Raw genomic sequence first — 16,457 nt, 5'->3', positions numbered from 1 at the left:
AATCTATAGACAATAATGAGACTTTGATAGGGAATCAAACCCCTCACAGAACTGTGGGCATACTAAATTGTCATGTTCAGCATGTATAATTTACTCCATTTTGTGTGGAGTTTGGTTGCAGATTTGTAGCCCATCTTTACAGAAGTTAATTTAAACCTTGTTCGACCCCTTGCTTAGGTTTATCAAGGCTTCAGACTCTTTAGATAAACATTGTTATTTTTCACCATTTTGAAGGCAGATTACAAATTTCAGTTTATCTTGTCATATCTTTTCCCCTCAGAAACGGGAAACTATCATTTGGGGAAATTTCTGAGAATGACCCCTAACAGAGTGGTTTTTCTCACAGAGTTTTCAGGGTGCCATGAGGAAGCAGAGTAGCTATGGTATTTTATACATGGCTGTTTTCCTCGCGGTCACTCCTCGCGCTCCCCCTGCTTTTCACCACGTTTTGCCCACATTTTCAGGGACATGTTTTATCTTAAATTTGAAAAAGCGGGCAAAACGCGAAGAAAAGCAGGGGGAGAGCGAGGCGACATCTGACCGTCGGAAACGGCATACATAATCGAAACAAAGACCCAAAGTTGTTGGAGGGGTGACCACGAGGTAAATAGGTAAGGTAAAGGTCCCCTGTGCAAGCACCGGGTCATTCCTGACCCATGGGGTGACGTCACATCCCGACGTTTCCAAGGCAGACTTTGTTTGTGGGGTGGTTTGCCAGTGCCTTCCCCAGTCATCTTCCCTTTACCCCCAGCAAGCTGGGTACTCATTTTACCGACCTCGGAAGGATGGAAGGCTGAGTCAACCTTGAGCCAGATACCTGAAACCGACTTCTGTCGGGATCGAACTCGTGAGCAGAGCTTTTGACTGCAGTACTGCAGCTTAACACTCTGCGCCACAGGGCTCCTAATAGCCATGCATAAAACGCCTATGAAACTCTTATAAGATTGGAGTCTAGCAGTGCAATCCTAAGGACACTTTCCTGGGAGTAAGCCCCACTTAATACACCTAGGCAGGATTCTGAGCAGACCTGCTTAGGGCTGCACTCTGAATATGCCCCTGAATTCTGTCCATCCAAATCATTTAACTGGAAGAAACCAGCTTGACTGATCTCCTGTATATTTGAGAGTGCTAAGTGACTAGAGCTACCATGAACTCTCATTGATCCAAATGCCTGCACATCAGACTGTTAATTGAGTCATGATCAATGGGCCCTGGAGGCTTTGCTCTGTCTCTTTCCTGAAACATGCAAGGCAGCAGATGCTTGTGTGGGTTGGGAGTATTGACTTATTAGCGCAAAGATATTAATGGCATGTAATGTTGTCCTCCGCAGCAATGAATCAATCCTGTGACTTTGGTATACTGTTGGGTCACCCATCTTTGCATATCCCTAGAACTGCCATCTTTTTTATCAGCTGTGTAGCTCACAGCCACCTGATAGAAACTTTCTCAATGCTTATTCCTTGGCCAGGAAAATGTTAGTGAGTCATGCAGTTGTTAGGGCCAGGGGGGAGAAGTCAGTTCTTTTTTAACCTTTAAAAAAATCTGCGTAGAAATTCAACAACTGAACTCACTGGAAATTAATCTGGTTTTGTAAATTGTTCCTTTCAGACGCACAAGACGGCAAGATATTCGGAATGGGGATCCCCTTACACACTGCTCAGATCTACAGCATCATGGTAAATTTGTAGATTATTGCAGAATATGTTTCCCTGGTTCACACAGCAAAGGATTGGACACAGATGTGGAAAACAGAGCACTGAATTTGCACTTCCAGTACTGTAACTCTCTGCCCATAGCCACCTGTGATGTTTATTTAGAAGTAAAGCCACTAAGTTAACTGGCTGCAATTTTATGCACATTTCTAAATTAATGAGCATAAAACGAGGCTGCATCTCTGATTCCATGACATGATCTCACAGTAGACTATTTGAAGATTAATATAATGTATAAGGTAAAGGTCCCCTGTGCAAGCACCAGGTCATTCCTGACCCATGAGGTGACATCACATCCCGACGTTTCCAAGGCAGACTTTGTTTGCTGGGTGGTTTGCCAGTGCCTTCCCCAGTCATCTTCCCTTTACCCCCAGCAAGCTGGGTACTCATTTTACCGACCTCGGAAGGATGGAAGGCTGAGTCGACCTCGAGCCGGCTACCTGAAACCAACTTCTGTCAGGATCAAACTCAGGTCGTGAGCAGAGCTTTTGACTGTAGTACTGCAGCTTAACACTCTGTGCCACGGGGCTCCTGAATATAATGTATAGCTGCAGTTAAAGACAAATGTGCACAAAACAAGTTTATAGCTGAACTCTTGCACTGGAACTCTTATAGCTGAACACTTCCCCTCCCTTCTTGTGTTAAGATCTCTCTCTCTCTCTCTCTCTCTCTCTCTCTCTCTCTCTCTCTCTCTCTCTCTCTCTCTCTCTCTCTCTCTCTCTCTCTCTCTCTCTCTCTCTCTCTCTCTCTCTCTCTCTCTCCCCCTCTCTCCCCCTCTCTCCCCCTCTCTCCCCCTCTCTCCCCCTCTCTTGTTGGGTCTTCCTCTTTTCCTGCTGCCCTCCTCCAACACCACATTTCAAAGGAGTCTACTTTCTTCCTGTCAGCTTTCTTCATTGTCCAGCTTTCACACCCATAGATAGTAATAGGGAATATGATGGCATGAATTAACCTAATATTGGTGGCCAGTGACACATCCTTACACTTAAGAATCTGTGAGTCAACATTAATTCCAGTTACCTAAGTTACGAATGCAAGTGTGTGGGTTAAATACAGTTAGTTACCCTGCCTACAATTCTTCCATCTGAGATGGTACAACCCAGGGAGGCTGATTCTGCTGTGTGGATAAAGTATGTAAAATTACCCAAATATTATGCATGTTGAAGTGCTTTGAATGCTCTGAACACTTAGGAAACCATATTTGCTAAATGCTCATCCCTCTCATATCACTGAGTTTATATGGACCAGTTGTCAGCACTAAAAGTCTGTCCTGAATCTCAGGTCAGCCAGTGCACATTATTACTGATTTAGGACACTTTTAACCTGCCTTACTCAAATGCAGACTCAGGGCAAGTTATGTTATGCAAAAATATAATAAAACAAATGTTTTCAAACACCTAATATTTTATACATCATCAGTGCAATAAGGCCAAATTCCTAGATGGACCAAAAGTTTTGACAGCCTACTTTAAAGAAATGCACACTCCCTTCCCAGTAACATCAGGGCCCTGCATAGGGTTGCCAACCTCCAGGTACCAGCTGGAGATCTCCTGCTATTACAACTGATCTCCAGGTGACAGAGATCAATTCCCCTGGAGAAAATGGCCACTTTGGCAATTGGACTCTATGGCATTGAAGTCTTTCCCCTCCCCAAACCTCACCCTCCTCAGGCTCTGCCCCAAAAACCTCCCACTGGTGACAAAGAGGGACCTGGCAACCCTAGCAGGTAGCCCTTCTGCCAAGTGGAGGAAGCAGAACTGCCAGTCAGAAACTTTGGAGTTTTCCATGAAGAATCTCCCTCGAGGAACCATGCACAATAACGGAGGTGTGTTAACTGTGCATATGCTAATGACTATGCAAACAGGAACAAAGGAGCAGGCGAGTGGAACTTCTCTTTTTGCGTCAGGACTGTGAAAAGGCATTTTTAAAGTTGCATTTTAAAAAAGAGCTTGGAGCGAGCATCAAAATTGACCATGCAAAAATGGCCTATGAGACAGCCTCAGGTGCTTTGCCAACTTTTAGCCATGTGTGTTGAACTTGCCTTGTATCCAGACCAGATTATCAGAGCAGAAGGACTGAATGCTTGCCTCCGGTGGTTCAGTTACCTCAAAAACATAGCTCAAGTAATGCCCCTGGCCTCCTTGGGCATGAAAAATTGTCTAGTGAGTTGGTGAATGCAAACAATGAAAAGGATGGGTGAGGCATCCCCCTGAACTGTTTTCTGTACTGCATTGATCCGCTTTGGAGGTTAAGAGGTAGCGTGGCTCTCTCCTTCTTTCTCTCTCTCTTTCTGTCTCATCTCTGAATATAGGATCGCTTATAAGCCTGTTTCCTCCCAGTTCATCAATTTGCTACATGGACATTAAGTTACTACAGGAAAAAATAGCTCTAAATCTAGAAGAATTTTATGCAGCACTGCCCTCCAATGGAAAAATCTAGTCATTACTAGTTTGGTTGCAGTCAAAATGCCTGTCTTTGCTCCTCGTTCATGCCTGGGCCATAGAAAGCAGTGATGTCTCAAGAAGGACTCCATGGCCTCTTAAGTCCTTTCCCTGTAGGCTAAACTACTGAGGCAAAATTCCCTTCTCCCTTCTTTAGTGTCATTCACTCCAGGTTCCAGAGGGTAAAAGGCAATTGAGGAAGGCCTGTTGTCCTCTTCCACCACCCTGTATGAGTCAAGAATGGGGACACAGGTATGCTGCCCACGTGGTATGCTGAACAGCAGCCACCTGTTGAGCAATATTTTGCCATCTGGGCCAAAACAGTGTGCGCATGCACATGCTTGCAAAGAAAGCCCACTCCAGCCAGCGCATCTAATACCTAAGTCAGTATGCCTCAGAATGCAACATTTCTAATTTTTATTTTTGACGAGAGGGCACTGAAAACAACATTGTGCATTCTATTATACGGAAAGCAGAAGACCAACTCTGTCACCGCCTGTCATGTTGAAAGCAAGTGGCCTTCTTCATATTTTCTCTTGCCCGAATCAATCCGTTACTCGTCCTGAATTTGCTCCAGTTGGGTGCCATCCTGTCTTTGTGCCCTATGCGGATAGTCAACATGGCTTTAACATGGCTTAATGACATAATTCATTAAGGAGAAGGCTTGAGCACGCCCAGAGTTCACTTCCCCTTGCATGGAGGAACTTCAGCCAGTGGCCCTGGCTCAGGTCTTCCTGTATGGGGGCTCCTAGGGAGTGCCTTCCCAGGCAGTTGAAGCACAGCCGCCGGAGTTTCCCAGTAGATGGCAGATCCATGTCTTTATGTGCCATAAGGTGGGTGTTGAGGTCAGGGAGTAGGGTTTCCAAGCCCCTCTTTGCCACTGGCAGGAGGTTTTTGGGGTGGAGCCTAAGGAGGGTTGGGTTTGAAGAGGGGCGGGACCTCAATGCCATAGAATGCAATGGCCAAAGCCTGGCTGATTGCTGGTTTGACTAAAAGACAGGCAGCTGAATAAGGAGCTCAGGTGCTCCACTGCTCTCTCCCACTTGAAATCTTCTCACACACACTTTACTCAGCTGTTCAGACAAGGGTTTGCTACCCAGTTAAAGAGCCCCCCCCCCCTGCCCATGGACCTCAGTCCTTCCCCTGAAGTAGCTTTGTTTCACAGAGTAAATCCTTTATTTAGGCTGTGTGACTCTGCGGGGCAGCTTTGGCTTTTCCAGCATCTTACCATTCCCATTTCCTCTTGTGGCAAGAATACATGAATACACGTGTGGTATAGTGGTGAGAGTGTTGGAGTAGGATCTGGGAGACACAGAATCCTCACTCTGTCATGGAAGCTCTCTGGGTGACCTGGGGCCAGTGTCACTCTTTCAGCCTAATCTGTTTCACAGAGTTGTTGTGAGGATAAAATGGAGGAGAGAAGGATATAAGCTGCTTTGGGCCCCCACTAAGGAGAAAGGCAGGATATACATTAAATAAATAAATAATAACATTGCAGTGTATTCTTTCATGGTCTCCAGGCTGATAGCGCGGACAGTGCAGTCCATGGAAGTATAACATGGTTCTGCCAGGATGAGGGGCTGTGGCTCAGTGGTAGAGCATCTGCTTGGCATGCAGAAGGTCCCAATGTCAATCCCTGGCATTTCCAGTTAAAAGGATCCGATCATAGGTGATGTGAAATATCTGAGACTGTGGAAAACTTCTGTCTACTTCAGAGTAGACTAGGCTTTTTTCTTTGCTCCATTGGCGGGAGCTCTTCAGCAGTGTGCGATGCACACGAGCGCGACATGCCTACGTCACTTCCGGGTTTACTAGGAAGTGACACAGGCACTCTATCAATCTTTGCCAAAACTCTATGGTTTCCCTAGAGTTTCTGCAGAGGTTGCTACAGCATCCACATCACTTCCAGTAAACCCGAAAGTGACGTAGGCGCATAGCTCGGGCACAGTCCTCAGCTGGTCGATGGGCAGCTCAGTGGATTGGCAGGATTTTACCCACCACCACTGGGCACTTGGCAACCCTAGAGTAGACAGTACTCCCCTTGATGGCAGCTTCTTGTGTTCATCTTGGGCAGATAGCCATGCTTAAGTCCATTGGAAGCAATGGGTCTAACTGTGCATAGTGTTGGGCTGTTAGGCTTCTAGGTGCTATAGGACAGACCATAATGGTGATCACTGACCCTTCCAGTCTACAATAATTGTATCCTGACCATTTAAATCCATAGCAACACTTTTGTTAAGAGTTAAGGTGAAGTCTTGAAATCTGATATCTCACTGCCTTTGTGGCGCTGGACTAGAAGCAATATAAATCCAGAAGCAATCAGACTTCCCAGCAAATTGATGGATAACTTGAAAAAATGTTGTTACAGAAAAGGAAGCAATTTATTTCACTGTATTTCTTTCACCCGTCTGTAAGGCCTGGTTTATTAGCCTTGTTACATTTCCATAAATTATACAGCTCACACGAGGAAATGATTAATTGAATATTGTTTCCACAAAAACAAGATTTCTGGTTGTTAACAGCTGCCACAACAAACTGCAGTGCCATATAACCTAAACACATTTTAGTACTTTGGGAAGCTTTACATTTTACAGCTTTCTGTTCAAGTATTAGGCTCTCTTGAGGCATAATTAAATCTTCTGACACCACACCCAAACTCTATTCGTTGAACACTTTCAAGATCTCATTTTTTTCAAATGCAGTGACTAATTACCCTGTACCTAAGGGGTAGTGGATTAATAGTACTGTTTCGAATATTTATCATACAATTAATTGATGCCAAAATATTTTGTTTGTGTTTACAATCCTTAGCCAGGGATAGAAGGCGGGATATAAATCGAAAAATAAATAAACCGATGCCAGTCCCCATGTAACACTTTACCGAGTCCACTTGTTCCCTCACTCTAATCTCTCACTTTTGGAGCAAAAGTTCTGAAAGGTTCTTGTCAGGGGCAGTGGAAACAACACCACGCCCCCTTCCTTATCATCCCCCCACAGAGTCATGCCCAACGTCCACCAGGCCCAGTGTGGTGACTGATACACCTTATAAAGAGCCACAAAGCAGCCAGCTGATCAAAGGCAAACTGGCCCTTTAAGAGTCAGGTACCCACTGACAACTGGCCCCTTTGACAGCCACCTGTCTGACTATCAGTGGTTGGGAAGCTCCAGCCTGGGGGTTGGGTATGGAAGTGAGGCAGAAATGGCTCAGGAGGCGCTATTGCCCCCTCACAGGCTGGGCCCGTATGGCTTCTGGGTAGAGGGAGGCCATTGGGCATGCCCCAGACCTGGCTAGAGCCTTCAAAAGGTTTGAGGGAGAGGAGGCCAAGCAGGACGACAGACCAACTCTTCAGGGAGTAGTGCTAGAGGAGAGGAGGTGGGTTAGGGTGGTACCCAATCCCCACCTTTCTCTGTCTGAGGACAAGGGAAGAAGGCACACCTGCTGAATTAGGCCCCGCTGCATGGCAGCTGGGGACCAGATGCCTACAGTTCTTGTCTTGATGGAGAATCTGCGGGCCCTTGACTGCTGTGAACATCATCGCAGGCATAATAGCCAACCACAATTATAGTGCTGTCTGAAGCAGAGTTACGCCTAGAATTGCTAGCTGACCACGATGGGGGTGCAGTATCAGTGGCCCCAGCATGGTGACGCTCAAGCATTCCACCCCCGGCGTGATAATGTCACTTCTGAGTTGTGCTAGAAATGACGTCATCCCACCAGGGGCACCGATCGCATGCCCCCTCCACTGTAAGTCCCCACCTCCCCCATCTCCTGCTGGCTGACAGGCCATTCCTGGAAACCCTAGTTACACCCTTTGAAGTCCACTGAAGTCAGGGTGATTGGTTAGACTATTGTTTTATGATTATATACTACATAGAATTAGCAGCTAGGTTGAGTCAAATTTAATCCTCTGAAAATTTCTTGATATTGGGTGTATGCAGCAAATTTTCTGATGTAATTAAAGAGAGATAAATTCTTGTTAAGCGTACGTACCAATAAAATCCCATAAACTTATATAACCCAGTGCCCAGATTTCTTTTAAAGATCCCTCTTGCCCTATAGAGAATTGAACAAATCAACATATTTCTGTACTGGCTTTACTAGTGGCATTATTATTAACACTTATGTCTTTAACATCTAAGTAATAATTCAAAAATATTTTATCATATTATTGCAAGGTTTATTACAGACAGCGTGACATAGATCTGCCCCTGTGCAATCTCCATTCACCTCCGTTTGGGTTTTCCATGTTCTTCCAGTTGGCCACCCAAGACTCTCTGGCAACCTTGATACTGCGCAAAACTGTTGCACAACTTGTTCAGCTTGCTTCCTGCTGAGGGCATACACTGACTTATGGTAATGTTTAAGTCATATTATATTTCCTTCCTCATTCTTTGCAGATAATCCAAGTGGACATGGGCTTGAAGAGAAGATTATCTATGGAGTAGAGAACAGTAGTACTTTCCTGGAGTGCAGTCCAAAATCTCAGCGTGCTCTGGTCTACTGGCAGTTCCAGAAGCAAAATGAGGACCGCAAGGAAGAGGTATGTCCTCTAGATGTTGTCACCCTTTAGGTCCCAACATGGCTTTTAGACTTGAATTGCAGATTTACAGGTTCACAGTTCAGTGTCTCAGACCTAGTTCTCAGTGAAGTGATAAACCTAAGTCTGTGTGGAACGATCTTCCAGAGAGAAAAATTGTCTCCAAATAGAAGACTAGCATGTGTGTTAGTGGGAAGGCTACGCTCACACCTTGCTTCCTGACATCTAGTTCTTTAGGTGGGGAAAAAAATTAATGGAGGAGCTGTCAGAAGCAGTAAAACCCAGGTGCAGATTCACCACTAGGTGTTATCTACACCATCTGTCAATGGAGGCTGAATTGCCACTCTTAGCCAAAAATGTGCACTTCTGGGCTCTCAGTCCAACTGCAAGGAGTGATCCCAATAATTAGTAGATGTTAGCTTATATCATCAGGCATACTTGTTAAGATCAGGGAAACCAAATCCTCCTTCATTGAATGGAAGTTGCATCACACTTGGTCAAAGTGCTCATCGGAAGTCCCTTAGAATGGGATCTGATCCAACATTCATTCTGAAAGAATGAAGAGCCATATCATTTATAAAATCCAACTGCATTTGTTTTCACAATCATTCCTATTAACAACAACATGCCTATTATCTTAGGTGCTGTGGAACATAGGCAGGATAGTGCTGCTGCTGGACTTGATGGACCTTGGTCTGATCCAGCATGGCCTTTGTTATGTTCTTATGAGTCTCAACAACAACAAAACTGTAGTTCTCAAGAGGCCCTTTTTACATCTCCATGGAAACAAAAAGTATTCCTGGTCTGTATTGTATGGATATTGTTAAAAAGGGAATGGTGTATGCCCCCCTCACTTCAGCAGTTACCTTTATATAAAGGCTATGCATTTCATTTCCCAAGGTGCTTGAGGGGATTAGTAGGAATCTAGCAAGGTCTCTTTGTCACCTCATTTTTAACAAAATAACATTTCCCCTGCTGCCTGGACAGCTTCACCTGAACTGAGAGAACACAAAGAGAAAGGGAAAGAAAGGATAGACCGGAACTTGGTGAGGCACTAGAAGTTGGAGATCAATGGCAGGTTGTACTAAAGATCTGAAGGGCATATTTCTCTCAGATGATGGTCTTAACTCTACATCTACATTCAAAAGTTTTATAGCATTTTGTTTCCAGAGGTCACAATCAGTGGTATTTGAATGGGAGAACTCCAAGAAATACCAGGGTCTTGATGCAGCGGCAAGCAATGGTAAACCACCTCCAAACATCTCTTGCCTTGAAAACCCTGTGGGGTCACCATAAGTCAACTGTGACTTGCCGGCAAAAAATGAGGGGGGGGGGCGGATAGATAATACTGACTTCAAAATTTATTTATAATGTGACCCAATAGAAGAACATCTAAAACTTTATAAAACTATATTTAAATTTGTATATCCCTGATTATTAATTGATGCTGGAGAGCCATTTGGACAAGAGGGTGCAGGGTGGCAGGCTTGTATTCCAAGACCTTCCCCAGTGGTCCAGCACCATTGCCAGAAAGACATGGATTGCTTCTGGGGTTCACAATGGTGGAGAGGGGATCTGGCATCACAAGGAGCCAGTCTGGCCCCAAAGGGCAGCCTTTTCCTTCCAAAAAGGGCAGTATTTCATTACAACATTACTGTCATTATGCTGACGGAAAGTGACTTTTCTAGTGAGCTTCATCATTTAGTACAGGGGTGTCGAACTCAATTGTTACAAGGGCCGGATATGGCATAAAAGTCAGTTGGTCGGGCCTGGCCATGCCTCGCCAGCCCAGATTGAGGGGTGGTGGCTGCCTCAGCTGGCTGACAGGCCAGATAAGAGCTCTCAAGGGGCCAGATCTGGCCCACAGGCCTTATGTTTGACACCCCTGATTTAGTAGGTTTGAACTCAGGACTCCTCAATACAATTCATTACCACCTGCTATACCACTCTGTGCTGAAACCTTTTTGTCTCCCACACAGATCAAAGTAGATGACCGTTTAATCAGGACAGACCAAGGCCTTCTGCTACGGAGCTTACAGCGGAAAGATTCAGGCATTTACTGGTGTCATGCTGTAGAGCATGGCTTCATACAAACGCTTCTCAAAGTGACCCTGGAGATAATAGACACAGAACACCTTGAGGAGCTGCTTCATAAAGAGGAAGATGGTGACAGTGCCAAGATCAAAGACGTTTCCAACGGCATGACCCCGAGCCAGAAGGTCTGGTACAGGGACTTCATGCAGCTCATCAACCACCCCAATCTGAACACAATGGATGAGTTCTGTGAGCAGGTGTGGAGAAGGGACCGCAAGCAGCGCCGGCAAAAGCCCACCAACGCCCAAGTGAACACGAACAAATGGAAGCATCTACAAGAGAACAAGAAAGGTAGGAATAGGAGGACCCATGAATTTGAGAGAGCACCACGAAGTGTCTGAGCTCCAATTACCTCTAGGAACTTCCTCCAAGTTGAAACTTGCATAGACAGATAACTGGAAATGAAATGCAATTTATATGAACTTTTCCATGGCTTTTGCGTGGATGTTTACAAAGAGCTGGAAAGCTCAAACAATTTCCACCTGATTTAAAATGAACCCAGTTCAAACCTTCCTTTTGGACTTATCCCACCAATCCCTAGGTTTCAAGGATGCAAACTTACTCTGGAACTAACTTATTGTTTAGTGGATTCTGTAGTGAGACTGAATGGGCATTTCTATTTGGCCTGAGGTATAAAAATATCATCTGTCATGCTGCCATTTTGAAAAGGAATTATAAGTAGAAGAGACATAACAACTATCATCAGCAATGCTATTTTTTCTTGAACTTGCATAAAAACTGAATGGACTTGTAAAGCTGATGGACACCTTCACACTTAGTTGTGCACAAGAACTATTTGGTTTGGTTTGGTTTACCCATTCTCTTTTTTATAGACGTACTGGAAGTATGAAATCAATACTGTATGCAATTGCCTATCAGAGTCAGTTCTCCATAAATCATTCATTATCAGAAGCAACAGCAACAGGAAGTGGAATGCTCTGACCTACTACTGATGACTTCCTTCCCTAACCTTTTACCTAAAGATATATTTTATTAAAGCTATAATTTAAATGTACCACAAAAATATGCAGTCAAAAGAGCTCTTTTCAATAGAGAGAAAAAAATAGAATAGGCCTTTTGTCTGATCATATTCTATTATTCTAATTTTTAGTTTTAAGTTTTTTAGGGAAAAGCAGATTACACAGTTTTCAGTTGCTGAGATGTAATTTTTTGTTGTTGTTATTTTGGAAACTTATTCTGAAAAGTAAGCCAATCAAGCTTCTACTCAGCAGTCATTCTCTATGATGGGTAACTTCCACCTAACTGAGCTATTCTGGCAAAAGCCTGGCCGTTTGTGTCCTCCCTTATTTTCCCCTAATATTTTGGTATGAAAGATTTCAAAGTGTAATACTTTGACACAAAGAGAAACCAATTCTGGCAATGAAGGGAAATTGAGTTGACTTAAGCTGTATATTTTCTTTTGATTTCCAAAGACTGTGAATAGCATTAAAATATTTCCTCTGTTCATGACCTTAGGTGGATGATGAAAATGGAACCCTGTAGGTAATAGAATCTAATTGGTTGGTATTATGTTAGTTGTGCCAGTCACTGTGGCAAGTATGCTCTGGAATCTGAAAGTCCCAACACCACTGTGTTCGCAGAGCATTGACCCCAGTCCAAAAAGTTACAGAAACAGCAAAAACAGGCACAGAAATGTCTGCGCCCATAGGTAAAAAACAGTCGCTACTGCACAAGTTTCAGGGATATTGAATCCATATGAAATATCCATGGGTCATTACTTCTCCTCACATGTCAGGGTTTTGTGCCGTGGTAACAGCAAATGTTACCATTGCAGGAAGATTGTCGCACTTACATAAAGGCAATGTACATCCCAAACTGTTGTTTCCAGAATTCCCTATGTTGTGTGCTTCAAATCATGCTTCTACAAAGGACAAGGACACAGAGCCAACTGGGTCATTGCACTAGAAATGTTGCTAGGGCTTGTACTGAACCCCCTCTTTCGAAGCAGATGAGCTTGGCCAATGGAGGATATGGAAGAGTCCTCTTTACACAACGTTGTGGTAGCTCTGCTGGGTAAAAACTTTTTATGTGTGCACAATTAGATGTTCATCCTTATACACATTGTAAGTGAAACATTAATCACACCCCTTGACCAGGTGATGGGTATATGACTTGTCCAAGAATGCCTCTGTGTGGGAACAACAGCCGGGAAGACAGGCTTGCCCTGCAGCGCCCGGACAACTGCCTTGCTAGCAGCTCAGCATTCACTCTGATGGATCACTGATCACCTTCAGTGAGTATCCAGTTTGTTCATTACATTGAATATGCACAAGAAATTGTCACAAAAATATGCACATCCTGTTGTCCACACATATATTATATATAAGAGAGAGGTTGACAGATCAGTGTGCACTTTTAAAAATGCATAGACGTCTGTGAGAAGAAACCCTTTAAGAATATGTGAGTAACCCAGAGCCAATCATCTCTAGTTTAAGTATCTGCAGTTATAAGTATCTGGTTTCCTTTCTAAGGTTTTTCTTGGCCCTCAGTTTTCTCTGTCCTCTCGTATCATACTGCACTGTGAGCTGGTTGCAAACACTTGTTAGCTGGGGGTCCGTTTCTCCTCCCAGCTCATATAAGGCATTTGATGAGTGCTCCATGCATAGACTTAGGCATGCCTGCATTTGATTTGGGTGACCCCACACACACACACCTTTAATTAAAGGTGAACGATCATACAAATCAAGCCTACACTTGCCTATGCTTACATTTGGGAGGACCAAGCTCAAAAAGTCCTTTATTCCTAAAGCTGACAAGGGCACTTGCACCTACTGCATACCCAGAAGAACAATCATCTTTGGCTGTGTGAATGAGTGAACCACCTCTATTACGGGAGTTCTTTGATGTCTATAGATTACCTTCATAAAGTGACTGAAACAGATGGAATTTTTTTATTTGCCAAGCACAGTCCTAACTGTATATGCCAAGAGTCATGTCTTCCTTCACAGCCCTTCTTCATCCACTACAAAGACATTTTTCTTCAGAGTCCCATTCTCTGAGGGTGAATCTGTACAAGAGAAAGAGGGAGACCATAATTATTTATTGTTTATCTCCCATTTTTCTACTTTTTCTGTTCACTCTCTGTTCTTCTTCTTGGACACTCTGATTCTGTAGTAGTCATACATGTGGAGGGAAGCAGCCTTTGACTGATGGCCACAATTAGTATCTCCTGTGCTTTGAAGAGCAGCACTTCAGTTGAGACTTGCATCCATGCCTCAAATTTCATGCTTCATGCAGGGATTGATCACCTCATACCTCCATGGCCTTTCAATAGCAGCATGTTCCTTGGTCTTGGAACAGACTACACACACAATCATTTGGCTTTATCTGCTACAATTTCTCACCTGCCACCTGTAACACCCATACCTCTACTGAGACTACACAACCATTGGTCCCCCATGCCTTAGCATTACCTGCCACTATGTCAGCATCAACAATACAAAGCTAACTCCAAGGCCTCAAACATTCTCAGGGAAACCTACATGAAAACTGGTCACATCAGATCCACTAGGGTCCAACAAGTCCCTTCAGCCTTCCATTTTAAGGAGAAAATGATTCCTCCAACAGCTGGGTCAAGGCTTCAGACTCTGTTGGTGTCCGATGCAACATCACTCTCTCCATCAGAAGACATTTGAACTAATCCACATGACAACTTAGGACATGAACTAAAGCAATGGTCCCCTAACACTGAAGACCCTGTAGCACTTCCTATAGTTCGTGTTCCGTCAATTGGCTAAGAATTCATGGGATGAACCAGCTCCACACCTCCCACATCAAAATGTCTGAAGAGCCTTGACAAAGTCCAGTGAGAAGGGTGTTTTTTTCCTCTTTACCCACCCTTCATCCAACTCATCCTGCGATGTCCCAAAAGAGATTGTGGAACTCCCTGCCCCAGGATGTGGTGATGGCTGCCAACTGGGAAGGCTTTAAGAGGGGAGTGGACATGTTCACATAGGATAGAGCTATTCATGGCAACTAGTAAAAATGGATGCTAGTTATGATGCATACCTATTCTCTCCAGGTTCAGAGGAGCATGCCTATTATATTAGGTGCTGTGGAACACAGGCAGGATAATGCTGCTGCAGTTGTCCTGTTTGTGGGCTTCCTAGAAGTACCTGGTTGGCCACTGTGTGAACAGACTACTGGACTTGATGGACCTTGGTCTACATGGCCTTTCTTATGTTCTTATGGGATATTTCTGAAAAGGACTTTCAGTTAGTCTTCACCCAGCTCAGTAGGAATGCTTAACTCTGCTCATCTTTAAAATGCCTTTCCTTAGTATATGTTTGGCAATGTTTCCCCAGTGGTTCAACCACTTGGTAACATCCACCATCAAGTTTGTTCCCCAAAACAAACTGTTATTGGGATACTCAGAGGTCATTCTACCAGAGTTATGTTACTTCTTCAGCATTTAGCTCTGGATCCTTCTTCCTGAGTTCTGCAGAGGAATTATCTGGGCTGTGGCTTCCATCTTCATGGGGAACTATGCCCATGATGATAGCCGGAGAAGATGTGTCCTTTGGCAGGGCAGTGCTCTCTTCTAGGTGCACTTGGGGCCACCTCCAGGTATGTCTGCTTGCTTGTCTTTACTCATCTGTCTAATGCCCAGAGGCCACAAAGAAGTAAAAACCTGTAACTGCTGTTCTTTAAGTGGTCATTTGTGTGTTCACATGATCACCCTCCCTGTGACAGGTGCTTTTAACTTGTTGTGATGTACTTTATTAGAAGGAAGATGGGGCTCCTTGTCCCTGGGCTGTGCCTCTGAGGGAATTATTTTCATCCCTAAAAGCTAGCTCTTGAGGTTAGTGAATCAAAACTCCGCACGGGCACAAAGTCCATGCATGTGAATGCACACATGCCCACTAGAAGAAGAATAGTTACTAGTAAGTTTTTCTTGCACAAGGCAGTTGTTTTTACATGTATTTTATTAAGCATCTATGCTGAAGTGATGACAACTGAAACAACAGTAAAATTCTTGTAGTTTTCTTGGGGAGGGGGGGAAGGTTATTCACCAAGAGGCCCCTTCTCTACAAAATGGGTGGGGGGGGGGGAGACTGTATTCTAAGCAAGCTTCCTCTAACATAAGGAAATGCTTCACGTCATCTTATTATTCCCCAGGATAGCAATAGGCTGTTTTGTGTGGGGGTTTTATGACTTTTTAAGGACACATTCCTTCCTTGCATTTCCTTTTTTAGTTTTCTGGCTGCAAAGAAAAAGCTGTTTGTGTGGCAACTCCAATCAGTAGGGATTTCCCCCATTTTCCATTGTGCTGAAATTGCACACTCTTGTGCTCCTAACATGACCGCATCTGTGAACTTGGCTAGACTACTTTTTTATTATATTATAATTTTTCTATTCACAATTGTAATTCTCAGCATAATGACATATGAAACTGCTATACATGAGAAAATGCTCATAGATCATCCGATTTTTCCTTCAAGTACTTTTAACCCTTCCTGTTTCTCCTTCCTTCTATACCTCAAAATTGTGAAGAATATTTTTTTGACATTATTAGTTCATTTCGTCTACACTCTCCATGTCTTGTTATTATTCCCATGTGGTTCTAAATCAAGACAGTAAACCACAGCTATCAACAAGTTAAAGAATTACTGCATTTAAATAAATGTGCAAATAACCTAAATTATATTAGGAGC

At 43.9% G+C, this 16,457-nt stretch overlaps 1 protein-coding gene across 2 annotated transcripts in view; it reads left to right on the top strand.

Moving 5' to 3' along the window:
• The window catches only part of SEMA3A (semaphorin 3A), a 181,502-nt gene extending 169,549 nt beyond the window's left edge, over window positions 1–11,953 (top strand). For both annotated transcript variants that reach the window (XM_056845996.1, XM_056845997.1), the window contains 3 exons: window positions 1,609–1,676; window positions 8,549–8,691; window positions 10,668–11,953. In XM_056845996.1, coding sequence (XP_056701974.1) covers window positions 1,609–1,676; window positions 8,549–8,691; window positions 10,668–11,123 — 667 coding nt within the window. In that variant the 3' untranslated portion in view covers window positions 11,124–11,953. The remainder of the gene's footprint in view (window positions 1–1,608; window positions 1,677–8,548; window positions 8,692–10,667) is intronic.
• The last annotated feature ends 4,504 nt before the right edge of the window (window positions 11,954–16,457 follow it).

The sequence above is a fragment of the Euleptes europaea genome, chromosome 3 (assembly GCF_029931775.1).
Source record: "Euleptes europaea isolate rEulEur1 chromosome 3, rEulEur1.hap1, whole genome shotgun sequence".
In the NCBI taxonomy this organism is placed as follows: Eukaryota; Metazoa; Chordata; class Lepidosauria; order Squamata; family Sphaerodactylidae; genus Euleptes; species Euleptes europaea.
This window is presented reverse-complemented; position numbering and strand designations above follow the sequence as displayed.